General features: G+C 34.9%; 1 protein-coding gene across 1 annotated transcript; it reads right to left on the bottom strand.

The window, feature by feature from the left end:
- Positions 1–470: 470 nt before the first annotated feature.
- LOC145689123 (uncharacterized) lies at positions 471–17,718 on the bottom strand. The gene is made up of 4 exons (XM_081763254.1): positions 17,619–17,718; positions 16,359–17,259; positions 1,080–1,190; positions 471–562 (listed from the first exon to the last, which is right to left on the bottom strand). The coding sequence occupies exons 2-4, from the start codon at positions 17,257–17,259 to the stop codon at positions 471–473; spliced, it is 1,104 nt and encodes a 367-aa protein (XP_081619380.1). The 5' UTR covers positions 17,619–17,718.
- Between the last annotated feature and the right edge of the window lie 300 nt (positions 17,719–18,018).

Here is an 18,018-nt window from a genome sequence, read left to right as displayed (position 1 = left end):
ATATGAGACGTGGATCGACAGCTTCATACAGGATTCAAATTACATGAGCTTTCGTCAGGAATCGATCCCAGGTCCCCCGCGCCAAAGATGCGTACACTATCTAGATATTGGTTCGAGGGAATTCATCCTACTTTTCGAGACAGGAAAGCGTTTTCATATATTTTGTAGACAAGACAGCCCCAAAAATTGTCTCTTGGGTATTATTAATTGCTTCCGGTTTCAAATAAGCTCATAAATATATCTAAAAGCCTGCTGAGAAACAAACAAAAGAAAAGTGAAATAAAATACATAGATTTGACATTTTATACAAACAATTTATTAACGAATTTGTTTACAAAGCGCAATGAAGTATAAAGGAAATCATTTCCTGGAATATCCTAGATCCTTCTACCAAGTTTTGTCTCCTCTTCGTCTTTTCCTTTTCTTTCCCTCTCTTTTTTTATTCAGCATTCCGTCTCCCCTCCACTATCCTAATCTAATATTGACTTGGAGAGCTGGCAAAATGGTGATTGTTTTGCGTTGATTGGCGGAGAGTGGTGCTTCCGTTGATTAGAAACCTTTCCTGAAAAAAAAAAAAAAAAAAGTAAAAGAAAGAGAAAGAAAAAGCGTTTGTAAGCTGTGCTTGGAATGAGCTGAGAGAACGACCCTGATTGGCTGTTGGTGCGGAAGGAGCGGTGTGACTGGGTTTGAGATTTCGTTGTTTGGTGCGACGGACGGAAGAGTGCAGGGAGGGGACGGGAATATGCACAACAGAACAGAAGACCGAAGTGCGATAGTTGTAAAGGGAAGGGGAGAGGGGGGGTTGGAACCGATCAAATTACAGTCTCACGATTGAAATATTTCGAAAAATGACAACAAGAGACGTAGATCTTCTTGTCAATACGTACAACTAACTTACATATAACTTTCCTCAGAAATATAAATCTGTTTTTCCATTTATTTTTATGCCTAAATCAACCATTTTCAAGCTATTGATATTCACGAACTCAACATAAGATAGGGAAGTTGGGATGCTTCGAGAATCTTCGGATTAGAATCACTTGGCGCTCTCCCTACTTGATCTAGTAGCTTTCACAAACCTCTCGTTTCTGTGGCTTCAGGTTCAATTCCCAATGAGACAGCATTGAACGCATTACTGTGGTTTAGTTTACAGCATAAAAAGTACATCAATGGCTCAAACAGCCTCGCTGCTGAAAAAGGACACACAATTTCAACAAACACTGAATCATATCGTAAACCCTAATTATCTGGACATTCTATCGTAACTGAGGTTTAGAAATGAAATAATATCGTTCAGTTTTACGTCCCACGATTATGCTGTGGGGCTAAAGGAGATTGTGATGATGAGAAATGAATGCACTGCTGGAATGAATAAAGTGGGAGGAAACGGAAGAACCCCGAAAAAACCGACGAACACGGTGTTTGTCCACCATAAAGTTCACTTGGCGTGAGCGGGTATCGAGCCAGGGACCCCACGAACCAGAGGTGAACGCTCTACTACTGAGCCCCCGCGGCCCCAACTGAGGTTTCTTGAGTTTTACTATGTTAATGCCAGAATAGTACCTTCAAACACAGAGAAGCTTCCTTCCTTCCAATGTCTTTTTCATTCTTGCTATTTGAGTTGATTGTTATTGATTCCAGAGGAAATTAGCTTCGTATGTTGTATATGGAAGTTTGTAAAATACTGAACGACGATTTCTGGGCTGTGATATAAGCAATAAATCCCAAAGTAAAGTCAGGGTAGGAAAATACTTGTCCACGATTTTTCACGTCGACAATGGCCTTAAGCAAGGAGATGCGTTGTCGTCATTATTATTCAACTTTGTTCTGGAATACGATATGTTATAAGGAAAATCAAAGGTAGCTACCAGGACTTAGAGCTGAGCTAATTTTGAGTTAGAGCAGCGAGGCTGTATGAGACGGGACCTAATGATTAACATGGAATTCGAACCACATGAGCTCCCACCGGGAATCGAACCCGGGAGACCAGGGCTTAGAGCTGAATAGCATTCACCAGGTTATGGCGTATGCTAATGATATAAATTTAATAGGGGATGACAGTAGAACAGTAGAAAGAAACGCAGGGGTGTTATTAAACGCCTGCAGGGACATGAGTTTAGAAGTAAATACAGAGAAAACTAAATGCATGGAAGTTCGTTGATGTGGTAATACTGCAAATTATGGATGCCTTAAAACATCAAATAGATCTAATACTAGCGATAAAGTGGATAATTTCAAATATCTAGAATCACCATTAACAGACCAAAATCGTGTCCACGAAGAAATTAAATGTAGACTGAAGTAGACCTGTCGCTATTTCTCGTAGACAATAGCTTTTATTGCCCCCTTAATTGCTTTATTACCTAACGACTTTCGATGTCAATATGGCCGTGTCGGCCTTGGGGAGGTTTAGGGGGAGGTGGTTTTATTACCCTGTTTGTTAGGTGGTTAGACGGGTTCCTGGAAAAGGTTGAGTGTTAGGAGGGATGGAGTAGTTTCTAGAAAAGAGGTTGAAGGACATGATTTTGATAGGGTTGTTTCTAACAGCTATGCTATGATCAAATTAATTATTCTTTTATTTGTATTTTCTTAATAAATTAATTGGAACAATTTGTACTGGTTCGCTTGCTAAGCAAGCTCCTTATTTATTGGATTGTATGCTAAAGCATACTCTGCTTATTTATTGGATCGTTTGCTGTGCAAACTCCTTATTTATTGGATCGTATGCTAAAGCATACTCCATAGAACAACCTCTGATTGTGATTATATTAATTAATTCGCTTCATTAGAAGCTCATTCTTATATGCATTCTCTTAATAAATTAATTGGAACATCTTATTTTACGGATTGCTTGCCCTACAAGCTCCTTATTATTTTTCCCAAATCGTATGCTAAAGCATACACATTGTTAAATTTGATTGTGATTATATATTAATTAATTTGACCATTTGCATAGCAACTTGTATTTTGATGAATCGTATGCTAAAGCATACTCGTTGTTAAATTTGATTGTGATCATATTAAAACGGTGGAGGGAATAATCTTTATTCATGCGGGACTTTTTTTAATTTGACGGATCGTATCTTTATTTTCTCGAACACTGTGTGAGCATACTAGAAATTTCGTGTATAGAATATGTATAGTGCGGTATGATAAGCATTGCTGGTACATATACAGAGCGTGGTTCTTGTACGTCTTTCGCTGGTGAACTTAAGACATGAACTGAACTTTTCGCGCGCTTTTTGGAAACTGGTTGTGCAACAGGGAAAGATGGCATTGTTGGGTAACAGGTGCGTGTTAAAACATGAAGACAAATACAAAGGAAAACCGACGACACGTTTAGTACACATCACAGAGTGCCGACAGAGTAATAAAAACAAGTTTGGCGCCAGGGTAGGTGAATACAAGACATTGTCGGCGAAGAATGCAAAGAGGATTGAGGTTGTGGCAGGTAAACATGTTGAATCATGCCCCTATGCTAATTGGTAATAGAAAAGAAGTTTTGCGCGGCGAATGATGAACACGTGATTACCTTGTGGCTATGAAAATACTTTAAATACGGGCTATAGCGGAAAATATATATAGAGACACCATGCATCTCTTTGAGAAAGAAGAACGCTACGAGGTTAACACTGAAGCAATATCCGATGCTGAAACAGAAATATACGAATCATCGTCAGATGATGAATATGATTTTGATGCAATAGATTCACCAGTGCTAACAACAGTTTCACCAACGCCACCGTCATCACCAGCAGTATTATCAAGAACATCACGATTTTGGGGTTTAGATTGTTGTTGTAATAGTCAAAAGGTGGACCGTGAATGTATAAAGAAGGCTATTGAAAAATGGGATTTCAACGATACATTAATATGCGATGGATGTAGAGAAGGATCCCCTCACGATTTTGCGCATGATTGTATGAATGTACACCCAGAGTCATTGGAAACCCGTGCATGGAGTATTATTGCAAGTCCTAGTGTTGAAGAAGATGTGTTTTACTTGTATGCAAACACCCATATTATTGGAATATTAACAAGAGAAAAATTCTATGAAACGTATGTGGAATTATTAAGTGATACAGACTATCTTCCGGAATTACTGGACATTTTCATAAGAAAAGACAAACGGAAAGCGAATATTTCAGATTGAGAAAATGTATTCGAATAGAGTTAGTGTTTCATGTGTGTTATGCAGTGATGAAAACATTAATGTGAACTGTGTATTAAAAACTATAAAAGTATACTTACGTAACACCAATCCAATTGAATGCATGGAATGCAAGTTAAATCTTCCTCATGATTGTACTCATCTTCATAATACTGGAACATTTGCAACGAAGTACTTATCTCTTGATAAAACTCTTAGTGAACTTTTTGAAGTTTTTGAACAAGAACATAGTGAAATCTCATTTATATGGTTTATGCGTAAAATTTGTGATCTTTTAAAAAATACAGAATTTGTTGGACAGATTATTCCGTTTTTCATTTATCACACAAATGAAATTTCACCATGTGTAAATCAATATATTATCGATATTCAAGGTTTTAAAATGTCTGATAATGAATTTATCATTCGTGAGTTTTGTTTAACTGCATGCGATGATACAGTAAATTTCCATTGCTTGGTAAAATCACCAATAGATTATAATTTATTATCATTAGGATGTCAAAAACAAATTGATTGGTTAACTTTAAATTTACATGGTTTGAAATGGAATAGCAAAACTGGATATACTGTATCATGCATACGAAACCTTGTATATCAATTATGTTCAAAGAATTCATCCTTTTATTGTAAAGGTTTAGAGAAATCTCTTTGGATTAAAAGAATATTTGCATTAGATAATGTCATTGATTTAGAAACAAAACATTGTCCACCATTAAGTGAATTATGTGGAAACACATTTAATGATTATTGTAATTTTCATACAAATATTGTAAAGAAATCAGGATGTGCATATCGTAATGCACAACAGTTGAATTATTGGTGGAAATATGAAAGATCAACAGCATTAACTAATGCATTATCAAGATTGTAATGTTTTTCTTAGGAATTGTAAATAAAATGCAGGGATGTAAGTTTAAAAAAAAATTTATTGAAAATTTAAGAAAAAAAATTGTATATATGATAAAAAAATAAAAAAATTGTAAACATATAATAAGAAAAAAAATAAAAAAAAAATAAAAAAAAATTATTTCTGTTTTCTTTTTTTAAAAAATTTGTTCACATGTTTATAAACGATATCATCATTCTTTTTCAAATTTTTCTTGTTAAACATTTTTAAACACTTTTGAAATGATTGAGTGCGGATAATATGATGCAAAAAGAACAACACAAAATACCCGCACAACACAGAATTATCATGTTGATATTGATGATTATTCGTAAAGTACATTTTAGTATTTTTCGACAAAAAGTTTTTTATTTCTTTGGGAATGTCCATAGCAAGACTGTCAAAGTAGTACCCATGTTTTTTCTTATTGATGTACACTGCGACCCAGTGGGAACCAGCAGAATCAGATGTATCAAGATTAATCACAAGTGCAGCAGGAGGTTCTACCGTTACAGGAAGTCTGTCAATAGGGTAAATTCCAGTAACACTTGCACCAGTCACTTTATCACTTAGTAACACTTTTAACAATTCGTCACTATACATGATGAAGATTATTATTTTTAATTGTAGTAGGTATGTAACTATCACTGTTATTCACATGTAAGACATAGTCATACACTTTTACATATTCACTATACAGTAATGCTTCATGAACACTGCACCTATATTGTCCGAAACGATGTTTATTATGTGCACACCGATGAACGTGAAAACTTAATGCAGTATACTTTGGACAGTTTATTTCTTCTAAATTTGTAACTTCTCTTTGAAGAATTTCTTGAAGAAAACACTTTCTATTTATTCCGTAGGTGTATATTGTTGTAGTATTTGAACAATATGATTGAAGTATTTCTTTAAGATGGGAATATTCTACATCGCCTTCGTGCCAGGTAATGCCATACACATTCTCACCTAGATATTTGTTTGTACTTACGATCGGCTCAGCTAACTTATTTAAAGGAAATGGTGGTTTAAAAATCCAATTTTGGAAAAAGGGAACGTCAGGATTTACAATGGCTAATTCTTTTACAATAAAGTCATCTTCGTTATCATGATACGCCGAGAAGTGTACAACAACCCTCATCCTACTCAACTGAATAAATTAGAAGGTGTTATCAGTATAAATATTTCTATCTTTGTCTACTTGTGCTAAAGAATCGAATTGTGCATACACAATGCATGTAACAGGTTCAGTTAAAGTTTCTGAAAATGATACTTTTAAATTTACAGGGGAATCGCGTACCACATCCCACGTGTTATCGTCTAAAGTTCCTGTTGGAGATAGAATAAAAGCATACAGAGCATATCCGTTTGGATACTCATCAAGAGTAACAGTATGTGAATAATTTTGATAATATATACCAGTACCTGAAATCAAAGTATAGTAACTTAGAAGGTATAAATTGTTATTAAAATCAGGAGTGAGGGGGTTGGGAGGAAATGATTTTGACCCGACTTGTAATTGCAGTTTGTTAACGTTAAAGTTTTGAAATTCAAAGGGATTAAGATGTGATTTCCCATTGAAGGCTGTGTTGGAGATGAAACCAATAACCAGGCCTTTAGGAACATTACCCAGGAAAAGATTATCAATGTTGTAAGACTTTACTTGTGCAGGTATAGTATAAGATCTTGTCTCCACTCTCGTCAGAGGTAACTTGGCTGTTTCCGAACCCATTCGTGTATTTAATTGCATAGCTAAATCTGCAGCTACATCAATACGTCGTACATGAAGAATAACTTCCTCAAGTGCAACTTTATAACTTGTATTTTCAGGAGACATTAAGCAAAAATTATCTTTACTACGATGTAGTTTTACACGTAAACTTACTTTGTTAGGAAGCATACGATCTAAACTTACAATATCAGTATGAAGACGTCCATACATTTCAAAAGATTTACTATTTTTCACCTTATTAGCACGTTTTTGAAAACCAGCATTTGTATTATCTAATTTATTAAAATTTTTTGCAGTATCTTTATGCCACAACCCACATGCTAAATGTGTTTGAGAAGCATCATAAGAATAATTTAATAATGTTTCAATGTATGCACGATAAGGATAAGATCCTGATGAGGAACTAATTAATTTATCATTTAACGAAATATCAATTTGACTAAATAAAGAATGTAAGAAATTATTTACTGGTGCAACAGTATCATCATTAGCTAAAGTTGTACCATCAGCTTTAGTAATTTTACAACGTACATAAAGATATAGATATGCAGGATGAATAAATTCCCCTGTTTCTCCTGGAATAACAAATTCAATAGGTCCTTCTGAGGTTAATGTGGAAATAGGACGATATTCAGCATTTGTAGTTGCTTCAATAGCTGTTTGTGTCATTGGTATAGAAAAGAAATCAAATTCATTGGTACAACATTCAAAACTACTTGAATTTAGGAGCGCCATTATGAAAAGATGTCGTGTATATGTTTACGTTTTGTTGGTGGTCCAAACTTTACAATTGCAGGAGCTTTCCTCTTGCGTGACCGTCTCTTGCCGTTACCAGTTAGCAACTGCCCAACTTTATTAATTGCTTTTGTCTTTAAACTATTACCAGCTTCTTTTACACGCGCACGAACAGATTCTTTAAATGGTCGATTTTCTAATACATCACCCGCAACTTGCATACCGGTTTGTAATGCTTGACGTCCTACAGTTTTTGCACCTTGTTTAAGAAATGGTAAAGCAAAACGAAATAATCCTTTAAAGAAACTACCTATACCATGTCCCCTTTGATATACAGGTCCTGAAAAATATGGTATTCCGCGCCCACGGTGATAAGTAACACGTCTTGCTCTCATCTTTTTTTCTATAATTATTATTTAGCAGATGCAGGAGAGCGTTTAAAATGTAGTGTTACGGTCAGTGTCCCAGAACGAAATGGCAAATTTCGCCCTGCATGATCTTTTAATAGTATTTCAATTGTGTTAAAACAAAATTTTGCAAGTGGCATATAATGAATATCTTCAAAGGTAATTGTTTGAACTTTTCCGTATTTAATATCAGAGATTGTTGCTATACGTAATAATGGTGCTTTTGTATCACCTAAAAATTGATATTGTATAATATCTGTATATATAAAAATTTGATGTGGATATCCGATATCAACATATGGTTGTTTGAATCCACGAGATTCTTTAACAAGATCTGATTTTTCAGAAAAACCTAATTGTAAAGCTAATGTAGGCGACAATGTCACTGATTCTACACGTTCATCACATTCAACATGCACAACATTTGAAAAACTAAATTTTATAAAACTTGATATTGCGTTTAATTCCTCTAGTAAATGATGAATGGATGGATAATATCCAACAAGAATTTTACTTTTCATAGGTTCTGCATTTTTAAATTTGTACCATATAACATTTTCACCTTCAGTAACATTATAACATGTTAATGGAATATGTACTTCACTTAATCCTACATACCAATCGGATTCTGATAAACGAATATTATTTTTTAATTGATTAATAAAATGTGTTGGACTATTTGTAGGATATACATCTGTACTAGCATTTGAAACTAGTGTAATGTAAAAACTATCATCAATACTTTCAGAAATCATTTTCGTTTAAAGTGAAGTGTTAGGTTTGAAGTTCCAAAACGAAATGGTAATTTTAACCCGTGTTCATCTTTTAAGTTTACTTCTATCGTATCAAAATATTTCTTTTCAACTTTAACATAATGTGGTGAGTGAAACACAAAAGATTTTACATGACCGTGTTGTACATTATATACACTAAGTTTTCGAACTAATGGTCCTATATTTTGTTGTTGTTTTACAATATCAATGCAAACATTAATTGTATTGGGAATATTATAATCTAAATCACATGGAAATTTTCCACGTGCTAATATTAAATCAACATTTCTAACTTTTGTGTATATAACTTTTTTAACATCATGCGTATTTTCATTAATAAATCCAAAAATGTGTTGTAATCCTGGTGTAACACCAATCATACATTGATCTTCTAATTTCAAAGAATGTTTAATAACAATTTGATTTTTACTTTTTAAATAGTGTAACATACGAGCATTTTCAGGAATTAATTGTAGAATAGATTCAATTGATGAATAATATCCAGGTGTAATTGGAACATGGTGGCGTTCAACTTTACCATCGATAACACTAGTAATTATAATTTCTTCATTTTCACCAACATTGTAAAAACTCCACGGAATATTAATTTGTGTTAATGCAACACCCCATTCCCCATCACGTAAATCAATAGGTTGTGCCAATTTAACTCGAAATGATGATGTTGTATTATTATCAAAAAGATTGCTACTTGCATTTGAAGGAAGAGTAACGTAAAAGTCGTGTGTAAAGTTCGAATTCATTTTGCAGACTGAATAGAATCTGATCTAATCCACGAATTCATACTTGATGGATATCCTAACCATTTTACATACATCCACCCATTTTTACGTTTCAATACTTTTTCAATAAGATATGTTTTCTTTGAATTTATAATTACTTTTTGTAATTCTTCTGCATAAAATATTCCTTTAATTTCCTCACCGTTCCAATCTTTTAATTTGTAAGTGACAGGATCTGACTTTATACATTTGTCAACAATAAATATTTCTTGTGACCATTTAGGTAAATATCCTTTTTCTAATTTATGTTTATACTTACTAACACGAACATAATCACCCGAACTAAATTTGCAAGTTATATTTTTCTTATTCTTTTTATTTCCGTATAATGTTTCCCACACTTGATTCACATTGGAATCATTTACTTGTGCAGGTGCCATTTTAATACTTGAATGGTATGAATGATTATAATTTTTTACAATTTGATCTAATATATTAATATAACGATAAGTATTCTTTGCAGTAAAATAACGATACAATCTTTCTTTTAATGTACGTATAAAGCGTTCTGCTAACGCACACTTAATTTCGGAATGAACACTATAATGATTAATTTCATATTCTTTAAACAATTGTTTTACATGTCGATTATAAAATTCACCACCTAAATCTGTTTGTACGTTAAACACAGGTAACTTGAAATTTTTAAAAATTTTTGTTATTGCTTTTACCATTTCAGGACCTTTCTTTGTTTTTAACGGAACACAATATGCATAACGTGAAAAAATGTCAATACAGCATAATATATATTTATAATTATTATTATACTTTGCAATATTTTGCATATCTGCTAAATCCATTTGTAATGTTTCATTTGGTGCACTAACATAATACTTTTTACGTTCAAAAACTTTACGAGCTGGTGCATGTAATGTATAAGCATCTTGAGAAGCTAACCATTTTTTAATTTTCTTTTTAGATAACTTTGTTTTGCGTTGTAATGTTTGTATACTTGATAAAGAATCAGGATTTGAATAATCATAATATATTTTGGATAATTTTGTCATTTTACATACTATATTCTTTCCAATGTTTAAATAAATTAGCTACTACTGCAGGACTAGGAGATTTTCTTACTTTACGAATACGTTGTCTACTACTACTACTACTACTTTTCACTTTTGATGCTGGCGTGCTAATAGGTGTACCAATAAATTCTTTAGGAACATTAAGATCTTCTAATAAATTTTTAAATTCATGAATACCTATAGGATTTCTTGAATATTTTCTTGTACGAACAACATCATTTACTAAATCTATAATATTTGAACCTGGTATTGTTTTTTCATGAATACGTACTGTACCAGACTTATCCCACTGAATTTTATTACAACTTGTCAACTGTTTTAATAATAGATCTGTTTTCCTACGAAGTGTTTTCGGTACTGATTGTAAAATGTCTGATACAAATGGTAAAATAGAAGTATTGCTATCTTGTTTGGAAGTTGTTGATGATGATGATTTTTCTTCTTCTTGAATGATAGGTAAAGTAATAGGTTTATGTGAAGAAGATGTATACTGTAAATAACGATGCAAAGCTTGTTGATATAATTTCCACTTTTGTTGTACACTAAGATCACGACGTTTTAAGATGTTATTCATTTCTTCATCTAAACGTGACTGATGTGAATCTATGGATTTAAGATTCGATTGAATTTCATGTACAGCATTTTCAGGAACTAAAATCATTTTACGTAATTCTGACATACTTAACGACTAAAAATACTGCTTCCCACTGCTGCAAGAAGTGGTCCCAAGATTAACGGTAAAAGAGCACCACCTTTCTGTAGTAACAACTTTTTCTTTTTATTCAATGCAGTACGTTGCTGAGATAGAGCACGTAAGATCTTTTTATGTCTACGTAAACGTTGCTTCTGACGAGAATTTAAAGGGATGTTTCCTTTTATTGTGTTCTTAGCTACTTGAGATATTGTTCTTATTAAATCCCCTGAAGCATTTTGTAAAATTTGTTTTCGTTTCGTATTCTTGCATTTGCACAGCGCACGGAGCGTGCTGTAGTGTTGTTTCACCTTCAACATCTTGATGCAGACTAAACAAAAATTTCTGTATGCATGTCTTTTACGTTAGCGTACACATACATGATTTCATTCGGAAAAATATTTGTACGTATTCGCAATGCATCGTTTGTTTTTTGTGTCAAGTCAAATAATAAATAAGTGTGAGGCTCTCGTGTTACTTCTTCGAACACACTCACGACTTCTTTACTATACCGAGGCATAATTTGCCTTGCTAAATATTGTATTTGTAATTTATCACGTGGATTTTTAAATACTATAATATAATGTGCATTTAAACTAATATCACGTGCATGTTTTCCTTTTGGAAATAAATTTTGAATAATAAATATTACAGTTAACTTTTTGTGATGTGCATACTTTGTAAATAAATTAGCAACATCACCATTAGTTTCTGACATTAAATCATCAAGTATTAATAATGAATTTTCTTTGATTTCAAAATTATTCATGTCAGGTATTCCCTCTACAAAACGTATTTTTGCATTTGCATCTAATTTTGGTATTACTGCACCATAACACCAAACAATATCATTAAACTTTATACTAAACATTTGATCATGTTCATTAAGTAAACGATTTACAAAACAAGTTTTACCAGCCCTTGAAGGACCAGCGATTAAAATAGTAGAGGGATGTTGAAACTTTAACATCTTGTAATCAAATGAATGCATACAATAGAGACTCTGCTTTATATACACACTCACACTCACACATTGAATTTTAATATTTTCACAATCATTGATTGTTCGGAGTATACATAGTAATGAAATGGATAAAAAAATCACTGGGATATAAGATTAAAGCTGAAGTGACTAGTTTATACATTGTTTGCACAGCAAACGAAAATATAAAAAGAATAAAATAAATTAAGAATAAATTAAATAAATTAGGAATAAATTAAGAATAAATTAAATAAATTAGGAATAAATTAAAAAATAAATATTATTACAATCGATGATGGTTCGGGGTTTCATTACATGAAAGAGACATTCATACAAGTCACATTCACTCATTCGTGGGCCTATAACCGTAAGGTACACTTGCACGTTTTCGTATTGGTTCATCGTCGGTTATGTCAGGTTCGTCAATCCGTTTTCGTTTTTTGTTGACCTCACGGTGTGTCTTTGTCTCTCTACAGCTAAAGATACGGAACCCCGGTCTACGAACGATGCTATTTGGGTTTTCTATTACTGTGGACTCTAATTGTCCAGACACTAATTTATAGAAACTCTCAAAGTTAATTTTCTGAGAGGTCCTATCATTTAGTGTTATCCCCCTAATTTTGTATATATGCCGAACATCCCCTTGGGCATTTGTTAGCCGCATTGCATAATTTTTACAGCCAAGACCAATAAAGGTTGTAAACTCCCAACCTTCAGGAATTTCATTCGTCAGATCACCCAAATAGTTTCCGAGCGGTAACAAGGGTTCCTCATCTTTTTTCTGTAAGTACATGATACTGTCAGTGTCACAGTAGATTACTCTGTCAGGTCCTACAGTCGTCAGTAGTTCGTAAAGTCTAAGTCTAGCCCACGAAGTAATAAATGCGGCTAGTATCACATTGGAAAACTCCAGCGGAACGTTTTCATTTTCAATGTCTGTACGTGAGAATGAGATGGTCATCATCAATTGGCACCACACTTTGAATTTCATACCTTGCCGTAGTTAAATACCTAAGAAAGGTAACCTCATCACTAACGATTATACTCTGCGACATGTCTGTGCGTTGCCCCCACTTACCATACAATGAATTGAGGTATAGCTTTGCACATTGCCTCAATCCCGGGTTCATCCTAATATTGTCATAATTTAATCGTATGCCTTCATGGGCATAATATTCATCGATATATTTTTGTTTGTCTTCTTCAGTGGTACAGTAAGCAGGAAAACCAGAGGCTTCCTGCTTCATCTGAAGGAAGGAATTCACGTAGGTCCCGAACAGCCCTCCTGAATTCCCCTCTTCAGGATCTAAAAGTTCAAATTCCCATATCTCATGTATATCGATTATTTTGTAACCTTTTTTAAGAGCAAGGTGTAACTCTGGTGTACAAAATGTTCCTGTGAGAGCACACTCAGCATCGCTATGGGTACATTCGTTAGTGTTTTCTTCTTCCATGCATGTGCGGCAAAGGCCGAAAAGTAATCGACCTCCCGCAACGTATGGTAAGATCGGAAAGTAGAGGTCCCTTGGAGGGACGATTGTGCATTTGACTACACCGTGAATACTTTCCACATCTGGAAAGTCCGGTCCCGTGTGAATCTTAGGTGATTTAACCGGCATAGGTTTACGTGCCATCACCCAAGGGTATAACGATGTTACATCGGCGTAGGAAATTCGCTCATCACTCGCACAATTGACGTAGGAACGAAAGACCTCCGTGCGACCACCGTTGTAACAGTTCTTAGGAATAAGAAAATCAGGTAGATTAGTACAACGTTCTTGAACAAACTTTTGCACTTTCTTATCCGTCTTTACCTTATTGTCCCAAGAACATTCCCATATTTCGTATAGGTTTACACCTATACTTTTCAGGTACCTACGGCGGCGCATGGTTTGCTCATATCGTTTCTCCATCGTATTGTACGAGTCCTGGGCATCGTGCAAAACCGCGTCACGGTTAAAGGGGAAGCAAAGGCGGCAGGCATGGAAATAACACCCGTAAAAGTCGAAGGCAGCGTTGAGTCCTTCGTGCCATCCATCGACCTTGTACCTACCAATATACTTTTCCCCACCTCTCCTAGCATGCTGGATTTCTATACCTAATTGGTCTTCCATATACATAAGCCATTGCATAGCTTTTGTACTATACTTGGTCTTATGATGAAATCCCAACGCGGGAATGATAGGAATAGTATTCTCCGGTAAGTGCAAGGTACGATATGTCCGCATCGCAAGACTTGCAATGGTAGATGATGTTATGAAACATTGCAAACCCTCCGTTTTCTCTTCGATGATAGCGCTAAACTTAATGACCGCTTCTGTTAGAATTCTAACATCATTCTCACAATAAGCCAGCATATCCCTCTGCAGGTTAAACTCCTCGCCACTTTCCGCACGTTCTTGGTGCCAGGCTTCCAGTTGTTTTCTTTCTTCTGTGCTTCGCCCTTCAGGGTCATAGTACTCAATCGGAGGGTAGGGACCAACATAATTTTGATTTTCTTCAGTATTGAATAAATATGGGAAATCTCCCTTCTTTAAATTTTGACTAAGGCCTAACGTTTTTGGTAATTTGGATAATTTGACACCAATATAAAGGAAAGAGTCGCGGAAAAAGATACGATTACCTATGCTGATATTAAAAATCTTTTGACCCTGAATAAGGACACTGGGTACAATATGCTGGTCTTCTATTAGAGTTCTAAGACAGAAGAGACCATCGTAGCGACTACCATTATGCGCGATTGCCACGATTTTCTGAAAGACAGGACGCTCTACTAACACATGGTTAATAAAAGCCGTCATTGTCTTAAAAGAAAACGAACGATTTCCAACATTGTCACCGCACGTTTTACAGGGCTCATCGATACCTTTTCTTATACAGGCGTGACAAACATGACGACAGCACACCAGTACAACTTCGTGTTCCCTTTCACCGCGCTCATTCGGTGCCTTCAACATCGTCTCTACATCATAGGTAATGTACATAAACCTTTTCGTATGAAGAGGTCGCTGTCTCTGAACAAAACATGTATGGTTTGTATCAACATATGCGCGGCACGTTGAACAAAAATGTTCACCACACATGTGATCAGATTTTCGACCTCTCTTATCAAAGATGACGCCGCAATTGATGCAGAGCTTTACATTTTCACATACAGATCTAGCCGATTTATTAGGTGTCAGATGATTATTAAAGCATTCACCTTCAGCAAACTCTCTATTGCATACATTGCATTTAATTCTGTTCGCAGTATAATCGCGTTCGTGAGTATGTTCGCAATAAGTACAACGAGTTTTACACTTGTGTGCACGTGACCTTTCATCATAAGCTTCCAAACAATAATAACAATACTTTCGTGCCTTGAGGAAAGTTCTAATGTTACGAATGGGTTCAAAATGACCAATAGTGTTACCTCTTCGATAAAGGATAAAAATCTTATTTTCTGCCGGTTCTCCCGGGTAACGTACTATATATTCCCGGTTATTCTTTTCATGCTCCTCATAAACTACGATTTGATATTCCCCTTTCAAATATGTTTGAAAGAGCTCCAGATCGTAAAAGTCACAACCTTGCTTACTTTCAACGTTAACCCCTGCCATCTCGCAGAGAACTTCTGCTTTAAGAAGCCATGTATCGGAGTTTTCTCTTTTTAAATTATACAAATCATCTTTTGTACCGTGGAGCTTTACTTGGCCCCATACAATGGCCATAGGGAGACAGTAAATATTTCTATTTTCAATACGAATTAATCGTTTTTCTAAGTAATCTTGATATTTTGCATATTTGTCAACGGCGCTCGATGTAGTATTTCTTCCCTGGCCGTGCATACTCTCAGCTATATGGAATCGAAACAATAGTTCTTGCCCCAAAAGGAACACTTCATTCGAATTTAATACACGTTCGATTGAAGTGAGGACTGTCCTAGCAGAAAAATTGCCCTTTCTTCTAAACGGAACGTACACTGGTTTGTTGTTGGTACTATTACTACTCTCTATGTATAAGCCAATGTAGTCCGAGGGGCGTGCATTGGAGATCACATGTTCCAACGCAAAATTAATTAAGCTTTCGATATAAGCCTCTGGGTTATTAATATTCCTTTCATCACCCACAGGTCTGACGGCAATTTCATGTCCCGTAAGATGGAACTTACGAAACCTTTGTCTGCTTTCTCTTATAACTTCGAAATTACTATTTCTTTGATTATCCCCGCCATTATTATTATCACTACCACTACCACCTGTACTACCACTATTAGGACTACTAGTAGTACCAGTTGTACTATTGTTGTTGTTTATGTTGCCATGTCCAACCATTGCTGGAACATTGGCATATGACGGGTTAGGCTGAGGAGTAAAAATCATTTGGTCCCCATAGTCATGATTATCCTGTACACAGTATTCAGGCGGATTGTATACAGGATTTTCTCCCTGGACTTGTTGCGTGGGTATATCCACAGCATTGTCCTCGTTTTGAACCAAACTCCTCATTTCTTCAGCTGGTATTTCATCGGAATTTTGAGTGCCAATCCCATTTACTTCATCCAAGAAAGCTAAATCTTCATTTGTTAATTGATATAGATTATTAGGACTCAAGTTATGATTTTCTTGAGGGGGCATGACTATGGCATTATTTGTGGATGGGATTAAGCACGGTTCCGAAACAAAGCGCGTGCCAAAATCAAAAAAGTCCGATAACTCTGTATCTTTTATCCTATCCACCTGACCTTCCCCACATGATAATAAATAAAAGAGTTTTGACTGCGCCGATTCGTAAGTATCACATGTACGGAAAAATCCATACAAAAATAAATCTAATATATCAGCACTGCTTACGCAGTGCTGGAGAAGTAATGTATCATTACCTTCGAAGGCACGAAGGGCGCGTAGGAGTGCATCGCATCTCCCCGAGCCCCGATATCCCAGCCTGTTCAATTCCATGATGGCTTTCCAGGTACTGAAGACCCTCGGGTACTCGTTGAAACCGCGCACCAATTCCTGGAGATAAATTTCATCAACCATATTCAATTCTTCGGATGGGCAGAAGAAATCCATCTGAAAGAAATAAGACAAAGAAAAAACTATTTTGAGTTATCAAGTTGACGTTAATATATCACTTGAATATAAAAGAGAGAGAGCACATTCAATTACTTTCAACCTATAGTTATATTTTAATGATATGTAAATAAAAAGCATTCACTTATTTTCAATCTATAGTCAAATAATGATATGTAAATAGAAAACAATTTGTTCAATTTATGAAAAAAAAATCAATAAAAAAAATTGAGTTGTAATCTATTCTTTTAAAATATCCAGACACAATAAGTCTCTCTCTGTTCATTAATATTGGTTAAATACAGCTCAAATATGTATAATTTCTTTCTTTTAAAAACAATAAGTGAAGAAATACACACCTTTTAAGCCTTTAGTTGTTCGTTCACAACACCAGAAATAGAAGAAAAATGTCGACTCTGCGTCGCTGTAAGTCTAAACAATAATGTCTGGGTGTTCTATTTGTGCTGCTACCACCACTCAAGGTTCGGCACAGCTTCAATATCTGGAATACAATAGGGTTGAATCAATTTCTTTATACTTTATTTAATAGTATTAAAACTATATAGTTAATTAATTAAGATGCGCTAAAGCTTGTCCTTGATCTTACACGTACGCTGCCGTGAAAGGAAATGATACCCCCACACGCCAAATTCAAGTTATATCATGTCCTATCATGTATTGCACAATCACTACTACTACTAGTGACATCTAGCGGCAAAAGTCATAATTAAAGATTAGTTGTGCGTTGAAAGTCCCGCA

The sequence above is a fragment of the Thermobia domestica genome, chromosome 7 (genome assembly GCF_964235325.1).
Source record: "Thermobia domestica chromosome 7, izTheDome1.hap1.1, whole genome shotgun sequence".
Taxonomy (NCBI): Eukaryota; Metazoa; Arthropoda; class Insecta; order Zygentoma; family Lepismatidae; genus Thermobia; species Thermobia domestica.
The sequence above is the reverse complement of the archived record's forward strand: the minus strand, read 5'-3'. Positions and strand labels throughout refer to the sequence as shown.